We start from the raw sequence: 9,056 nt of genomic DNA, 5'->3' as shown, positions 1-9,056 counted from the left end.
CAGCCACTCTCCACTGCCAGCAAAAGAACAACACATTTTCAGAAGGAATTTCCAATGGTCATGCCTATTGAATACAAGCTTGGCAAAGAATGTCAATCACTCACATATGTGCCAATACTGAAAATGTTACAAAAACTGCTTAACAGGGCTGATGTTCTAGAAAAAATTCTCACTGATGACGGCACAGTTGATGGATTCACCACATACAGAGATGGCAGTCACTACTGTGGCAATGAGTTTTTTAACACTGAGACCTTAAGGATTGTGCTTGGACTTTACATTGATGAATTTGAGATTGCTAATCCTTTGGGCACTTCAAAAAAGAAACATAAACTTTGCAGTATTTATTGGGTGCTTGCCAATCTTCCTCCAAAACATCGCTCCTCTCTGCACACTATACAGCTTGCAGTTCTATGCAAAGCAAGTGCAGTCAAACAACATGGTTATGCAGAGGTCCTTCACCCCCTTCTTCAAGACCTGGCAACTCTTGAAAAATATGGTGTCTATGTTGAGCAGTTGGGGGAGTGTGTTAAAGGAACTTTACTGTTTGTGTCAGCTGATAACCTAGGTGCTCATTCTTTGGCTGGTTTCCAGGAGAGCTTCATCGTGGAACACCCTTGTCGATTCTGCTTGGCAAAAAGGAGTGACATTCAGCAGAAAGAGGTCCGATCAGGAGCATTTGAGGCCAGAACCATCCAGGAACATGACAGGCATGTGTCTGAAGTTTTGGAGAATCCCAATTTGGTGAAAGAATACGGTGTGAAAGGCCCCTGTGTTTTAAGAAACAGCTTGGAACATTTTCACACTGTCAATGGGTTTCCCCCTGACATGATGCATGACCTCTTGGAGGGTATCATCCCCATTGAGATGTCTTTGTGCATTAATGATTTGATCTTCAAGAAGTACATTTCCCTGGAGTCTCTAAATGAAGCAATCAAACATTTCCCCTACAAATTCACAGACAAAACTGATCAACCCCAGACCATCCCAACCACATTTGCTTCTAGAGGTACCATTGGTGGTAATGGTCATGAAAATTGGGCACTCATAAGACTTCTCCCTCTCATGATTGGTTTTGATGTTCCAGAGCATGATGACACATGGGAAATTTTAATGCTTTTGAAGGATATTGTAGAACTGACGGCATCCTTTAAATTCACAGAAGATACTCTGGGCTTTCTTGATGCCAAAATCTCAGATCACAGAGGTTTGCTTTTAACAGTATTTCCTCATTTTAATCTCCGCCCCAAACATCATTTTATTGAGCATTATCCACAGCTCATCAGAGTGTTCGGGCCACTCAGAGACATGTGGACAATGAGATTTGAAGGAAAACATAAATTCTTTAAGCAAGTCATTCACAACACAAAAAACTTTAAAAATGTCCCACAAACACTGGCTGTCCGGCATCAAAGAATGATGGCACATCAAGTGGACTCTTCCTCATTTTTCAAGCCACCAATCCAAATGGACAAGGTGACATTTTCTTTGGTCTCATCATTCCCTGAGAACATTCAAAACTTGCTGAATGAGAAATATGCTGCTCAAAAAACTGTCCTTGTTGCAGCATCTGTGAGCATTGACAGCATCAAATATTGTCCAGATATGATTGTGTCAGTTGGTGCCTGTGCATCTCTACCTGATTTTAAGCAAATCCACAAAATCCTTGTCATCAACAGTGATGTTTTGTTTGTGTGCAAAGATCTGACATCATGGTACGAGGAGCATCTGCGTTCTTATGAGCTATGCACTCATGTGTCATCACTGTCACTCAACCAGATTTCTGACCTGAATGACCCATTTCCTCTTTCATCCTACAGAATTAGGGGCAGAACATTTGTTACCCCTAAGGCACTATATTTTTTGTTGATTAAATAATTTACCTTTTAATGTCAAGTTACATAACTAAATTTCTTTTTCAAATCTTTTTAGAGTCACAAACAATGGAGAGGATAACATTACGGATAATTGTCCATGACACTGACATCAGGAAAATCATACTCGATGGAAAACCACAGACGCTTGACTCACTCATTGAACAGCTGGAAGTGAAGCTGGATCTGCATTACAAGTTCTCCCTTCAGTATGAGGATCCTGATTTTAACAATGCCCTTGTCAACCTCACTGATATTGCTGACCTGCCTGACAAAGCCACCCTCAAAATAATCACCGTGTTGCCTACACCCACATCAGGCACACCTAGCACATCTAGCACAACTGACACTGAGATCCTCTCTCCCTCCCCCAGTAGTTGGTCTTCACTTACTCGATCTCCATGGCCAGAGATTTTTGAAATTCCGTATTTTCCAGTGGACATTGAATACCGATTACGGCAGGGGAATCTTCTGTATATGAGAGACAAAACATATCTAAATGTGCCTAAGGACATGAAACATGAAATACTGGAAAAACTTGCTGAGACTATTTACAGCTTCAAGTCCTTTCCAAGTGATGAAAACTTTCAGGCTGTTGCAACTGCACTGATTCATAAGCATCCATGCCTCAAAGAACCAGGCTCGTCCTCTGGGTGCGACGGCTGGAAAAACAGCCTCAAGTACAAAATGGGGAATTACCGCAGCAAACTGCGTCGAGCTGGATGGCGAGATGTGGCCGTAAGTCACGGGAAGAAAAGCGCTCAAGCACCTCAGAAAAGTGTCAAAAGGCCCAAACGGTGCGAAGTTAATTTTCTTCCCAATTTTCCTGATGGTGAAGATGAGGACAGCATGGAGTCCAAGCGCAAAAAACTTGTAGAAGAGATGAGAAAACGCCGCCCAGATGCTGTTGTCATCTCCCAGAAGATGGACTCCACATATGCCTTAAGAAGACAGGAAGTGGTAAACCTGGAGCCTCCAGTGAAAGACACGTTGGAAAGGTGGCCAGCACTCTTCACAGAGAGTCAGGTACTTTAAAACGCAGTAGAGCAAAACTGGTTACAGCAGTTGCCTTTATGTTTATTATAATGGCAGATGTAATAGTAGTTGTCCTTTTTTCTTGTCTAAATTGACTATCTTTTATCTTAACATTTCCTTTAGATTGTTGCAGAGTTCCTTCGCTTGTCAAGCAAAAACTTAAAAATAGAATTCTTCAAAGAACTTGACAAGTACACTCCACGATTTTTGGAGATTTTCAAGTCCAAGGGAGGACGTGTCGGCAAGAAACTACAGGAATACCTGCAACATTTCACACCACGAGTAAGATTTTTTTTCCCATAAAATAGTTGAACTGCATTATGTCTACAAAGCTGTTAATTTTCCTTGACCATTTTGAGTGATTTTTGTTTTGATGTTTTTTTTTCAGAGTATGGATGTTACTGTGAACCGAACAATAGTCCTTCGTGGGCTTCCTGTCATCCTTGGAGATGAGAATGCAGACTTTTTCAAGACATGCTTTGTAAGTTGTTTGTAGTCCCTATTATTGCAATTCCACACCACAGTATTATGTCTCTTCCACTGTCTCTGAGTCATTGCTGCTTTATTTACATCACATGATCACACAACTACTCATGAGCAGGACCTATTAGTGGATATGCAGTCTTTAAAAGGTTTGATTGCAAAGTTTTATGTAGGTGAACAACAACAGCACTTTATTGTTGATGCTCTTATGCATCTTACTACTATACTGCCACTAGTGATGCAAGATGATAACTGACGCATTGTGTTTGTAATGTTAGGACTGTGATGAACCTGACGTGTCCCACACCTCAATTGGGATCCTGACAGTCATATCTGAGGATGACCCAGGCTCTCCTGACTCACTCCACCTAAAGGCTTCAGGTACTGCAATCATTTTGGAGGGAACAATGGTGATGGATGACATTAAAGATCTTCCAGATGCTATGTGCCTTCTCTTTGGGCTGATTTACGCCCTGAATTTGGAGTACCCTAAACAACTGAAAAACACCTTCGACTTTATTCAAAGAGTGCTTCTGTCTCTTGGACACCAACCCCTAAAACCAAAAATACAATCACTTAAAAATCTTCTGTTGCAGTGAGTGAATTGTCATGGCAATGTGAATAGTAGGCTATGTTTACATGTCAGGTCATTCTGTGATGTTTGCCGTACTATTGCCAGTGAAACTCTTCAGTACTGAGAAGGTGTCCCCTGTTTTTTGTCTGTTTTTTTTTTGTTGGAGGGAGTCTCAATGCTCATTGTTCTTAAAAAGGCTGATGCATATTTGCATATGTTTATTAACGTGTTCTTGAATAAGGATAGAAAAGAAAAGAAAAGAAAAGGCTTGATGTTTGTAAGAGGTGTGAACACATTTTCTTGGAGCCGTTATTCTTCTGTCTGTCGATGTTGTGATATAAGAGCATTAGGCTCTGTAGCCAGTTGGCTCTACATTTAGCAAAGTCTGTTTCCATAGTTTTAAACACATCTTTTAAGAATGAAAGCAGAAGAGAAGGGTTTTAGCTGTTGCTTTTTCAAGTGTCATTATACACATTACAAAGTTGAACTTAAGCAGATTCATATCTGCTGGTCATTGGTCACTGGTTACTGAATGTGACTGAACTGTTTTCTTGGGGAACAAATAAACAGTTTTTGTGTTTCCTTCAAACTGTCGTCTCTTTTTCCAGCAACTTGAACATTTTTAGTTAAGCTTACTTAAAGAAATTGAGGCAATCGGTTTCCTTATATTTTCTGAGTAATGTGAACTTGACTGACTTGTTAGCATGACTTTTTGCATTGAGTAGACCTTACTTAACATAACTTAGATTTTTTATGTTGTCTGAACTTATATTTTATAGTTTACCAAACTAATTGTTTTTGAGTTACTATAACTTAAATTTACTGAGTAGTCTAAACACATGCCTTTTCAGCTTTTGTAGCTTAAAATTAATGACAAACTTTACTTAGAAATTTTGAGGCAATCGGTTTCTTTAGTTTTTTTAAGTAATGTCCACTTATTACATTTTACAGTGTGGCTGCTTTCGTGCATGGCCCACGGCATAAGACCTCCGTCAGCATCGTGTACCAGTTGGACATGTCACAAATGTGATGTACCTGGAGAGCACATCAAGGAAAACACGCACAACATATTTTTTCCTTTTTATTTTAGTTCAGTGTAATAAGTATTAGGCCATCATATTTTAACTCTGAAACAAAGGTGAAGTGTGTTTTACCCGGTGATGGTAGCCAGATTTGTACAGGAACATGTTCCATCCTCTCCCAACACATTCTTCTCCACATGGACACTTCAGGGAGCACCTCCAGACCCCCACAGGGCCACACATAGACACGGCTGCGGAAAAACATTTGTGGCACAGGCAGAGTGCCACCGACAAAGCCTGGAGGCTCCGGAGGATGAAACCACATCCGGTCTGACTTCATCACCCTTCTCCTCTTCAGGACACCAGTGATGTCCTTGTAAAGTTGAATGGGTGTGAAGAGACCTCGATCTGTGTCCTCCTTGAGCCAAGAGATGTCGGCTGGTGGAATAGCATTTGTGTTTTCCCACAGTCGTACCCAACCCTCTAATTCCACCTGTAACACATCACAAAACACAGCAAAACTGTTTATGTGTTCCAATATAATGGTAAACGTACAACACATTTTTAAAACAAATAGTTCTAATTTACATTGTTTGCATTTAATCTAAGTGCAACTTACAGGTGAGTCACTTCCAGGTAGTTCCAGTGGCTGATCTGACCTTGGGATGTGGACGAGGACTCAGCTGGTTGGTCAGCAGAAGCAGGCTGCTTGGGAAAAACAGTGGGTTTGTCCTGCTTTTGATGTGTTTTTTTTCTTTTCGTGTGTCTTATGGTGGCGTGCCTTTGGTTGTTTGTGCTTCTTAGGTGATGGTGTGGACTCTGGCAGACTGGATGGTGTGGACTCTGGCAGCCTGGATGGTGTGGACCCTGGCAGCCTGGATGGTGTGGACTCTGGCAGACTGGATGGTGTGGACTCTGGCAGACTGGATGTGTAATTTTAATTTTACAGCTTTTCAGCACTTACTTGCTCCTTCTCATAGACATATTTCGGGAACCTCTTCATCTGGACACTTGTGATGTGGGTCACTGGCGTGTTCAACCATCTCTTGACTGAGCTGTAGGCCTTCTGTATGGCTTCCCTTTGCTTGTCAGTGAACTGCTCTGGCTTGTGTTTTTGCCCAGTAAACTGACGATAGAGTTCCCACATCTCTAGAAAGGTGTGATCTTCAAACCCCTTCTGACCATAGATACACCTGTCCACATTGGCCTCTAACATGATGGAGACTTGTGGGAAGCTGTCTGCATGCTCAGTGAGGTAGTCTTTCACCCACTGGTTCACGGCCTCTCCTCTTCTGAGTGGGTTTGTCATCTCTGCTCTGTGCTTGTCAAGAATGCTGGAATCATATACGTTAACTTAGTGCAAGGATTGTTCATATGATGTGACAAATCTCATGTTGGTTTAAAAAAATAAACAGATATGTAAGCACCTTCTAACTGTTATTAGTATTTTTTTTTCTTTTAACAAACATACAGTCTGTCAAGGCTTTAAGCTATTATACTTACTACTTCATGTAGCCCACATCGTTCCTCACAAGCCAGAGGAATGGTGCGTTCTTGTACTGTCCAAATGGCACCACAAGCTTTCCCAGACACTGCAGACGTGATGGTGTAGGGATACCCTCTGCTCTAAGGATCTTCTCAACATGGGCCAGGGCAGTGGAGTGGTTCAGAAGCTCCGGGGAAGGTTTGGGGAAGACCAGCTTTTGGTCACAATGCAATCGTGCCTCTTTGCTTGCCAACAATACGGCCTGCTGGCAATTTGCAAGAGCATCTGAGTTCACAACTCGTATTAAAGGGGTGGTCATCTAGACAGACAGACAGATATAGCTGAATGACAGTTGAGGAAACAATTTACAAGTCATACAAGCAGCATTACATTGAGGTATTACAGTGTTTATCTTTAAATACACACGTCACACTGACACACAAGCACATACTGTATAGGTAGAAGCAAAGCATATTTTCAGTGCTTAGTAAGGTGATTAACAAAACTTTTGATATATGCAGTTATACGTTAGTTGGGACATAAAGATATGACTTGAATTAAATTATTGAAATACAAGATCATGCTCTGAACAAAATTTATTTCTTTGTGAACAGAAGTGAATGACAGCTCTGGACAGTTAGCTTGCTAGCTAAAGCCAACGTAACATTGTCAGTCACGATTCAAATAAGAGTTATTCACCTTTGCTGGATTCAGCACATTTCACTGAAGACAGGACAAATATTGACAAAGTTTTCCGTGATTAGTGAGAAATATATATATGTGTACAATGCGCGCCTTTGTGATTTTACTGATGAGATTTTTCTGAGCAACAGCAAATGTCAGTACTTACCTTTCAAATAATAAAAAGAATCATTTAAAAAGAAAACAAAAAAACAGGAAGAATATATTTGTATACAGATTTCTTCGCATTAGTCAATACAAATGAATGACGTAAAAGAACTCTGGCTACCAAACTCAGATTTTCGTCGCTACTCTCAGTCGTGGTAGGTCCCACCAAGCCATTGGTAGGGTATCCGTGGATCCTTAAAAAGTCTTAAAAAGTCTTAAATGAGATTTTTCAAAATTAAGGCCTTAAAAATCATTAAAAATGACAAGTAATCCTTAAATCCAGAGTCCCAAAGTCTTAAAAAATAGCACACATCAAATAAACAGAACTTATATATTTTATCTGGAAATCTCTAAAGAACTTTCTAATTACTGTTTTGTATTTTTGTATAAGAGGTTGGAATCTGCGGAACCCCTTGGTTGTCTGTGTGTGTGGGGGGGTCTATTTTCAGGCACATTAGCAGTTTGTACTTCATTAGCTAACAGGTGCGTCAGTCATGGGGAAGTGCAGGTTTAATGTTCGCTGGCTGGATGATCCAACATTTAGGACATGGTTAGCAACGGTTCCAGGGAACAGCTACGAGGCCCGCTGTACGCTGTGCAAGAAGATTTTTAAACTCTGCTCGATGGGAGTTAAAGCTGTGGAGTCGCATATGTGCAGCGAGAAGCACAAAGCTGCTGCCAAAACCCGCCAGCAGATGCCCGCCATTTCTCAGTTCTGCGCTATTCCATCAGTTCCTCAGACTTCAGCTACATTTCCGATCCCAGCGACGACCGCAGCATCAGAAACAGACTTCAGGGCAATCTTTGGGTCCACCGCTACCCTTCAGGCAGAGGTACTGTGGTGTCTGCATAGCGTGACAAAACACCAGTCCTACAGCACTAATGATGGAGTTGGAGAGATTTTCCAGGCTATGTTTCCTGACTCAGGAATCGCTAAAAACTTTACCCGTGGTAAAGACAAAACAGCCTACATAACGAAATTTGGTTTGGCTCCCTATATCATTAAACTCCTCGTGGCCGATGTCAACAGAGGCAGTTTTACTTTGATGTTTGATGAAACCCTCAACAAAATGACTAAAACAAAGCAACTGGACTTACATGCTCATTACTGGAAAGATGATCGAGTCCAGTCTAGATACCTGAGATCCCAGTTCATGGGTCATGGAAGAGCTGAGGATTTACTACTCCACTTTAAAGTAAGAATCAAGCCAACACTAATAAAATACCTGTAGTTGTTTTTGTTTTGAAATGGAAAACGTGAACGTTTTTTTTCTTAAGCATTTTTTGTTATAAAAATTATTATGCAGTTGTGTTGAAATCCATAACAGATAATGCTTTTTATTTTGCCATATTAAAATGTATAAAATATAAAACATATTTTTGACAATTTCACAACAAGCTATGGCTTTTCTGTGCATCAATTCTAAGTTTTAATTGTGATACATTTTACTAATGCTAGATATCGTCTAGACTATATGTTTGATAAATTACTCTTTTTTTCATCAGGAATGCACTCAGCAGCTGGATTTGAAAAAGCTGCTTTCAGTCTCCATGGATGGACCCAGTGTAAACTGGAAGTTTCTGGAACTACTTCAACAAGAACAGCATGAGCAGTGTGAGGGGACTCAGTTGATTGCTGTCGGGAGCTGTGGCCTCCACACCCTACATAATGCCTGCAAATGCGGTTTTGCCTTATGGCAGCTAGAGAAAGTGTTAAAAGCCATGCATGTGCT

General features: G+C 40.8%; 1 protein-coding gene across 1 annotated transcript; it reads left to right on the top strand.

Annotated features, from left to right (window-relative positions):
• The first annotated feature begins 507 nt into the window (after window positions 1-507).
• On the top strand, window positions 508-3,212 carry LOC121651013. The gene is made up of 3 exons (XM_042002851.1): window positions 508-710; window positions 1,933-2,900; window positions 3,033-3,212. Exons 1-3 carry the CDS (start codon window positions 704-706, stop codon window positions 3,210-3,212), a joined length of 1,155 nt encoding a protein of 384 aa, XP_041858785.1. The 5' UTR covers window positions 508-703.
• The last annotated feature ends 5,844 nt before the right edge of the window (window positions 3,213-9,056 follow it).

Source organism: Melanotaenia boesemani, chromosome 13, assembly GCF_017639745.1.
Source record: "Melanotaenia boesemani isolate fMelBoe1 chromosome 13, fMelBoe1.pri, whole genome shotgun sequence".
NCBI lineage: Eukaryota > Metazoa > Chordata > Actinopteri > Atheriniformes > Melanotaeniidae > Melanotaenia > Melanotaenia boesemani.
The sequence above is the reverse complement of the archived record's forward strand: the minus strand, read 5'-3'. Positions and strand labels throughout refer to the sequence as shown.

Bases quoted from the DNA above. Each gene is read 5' to 3' on its own strand.
- LOC121651013 (XM_042002851.1), top strand. The intron at 2,901-3,032 runs GTACTTTAAAAC...CATTTCCTTTAG, and splicing joins CACTCTTCACAGAGAGTCAG to ATTGTTGCAGAGTTCCTTCG.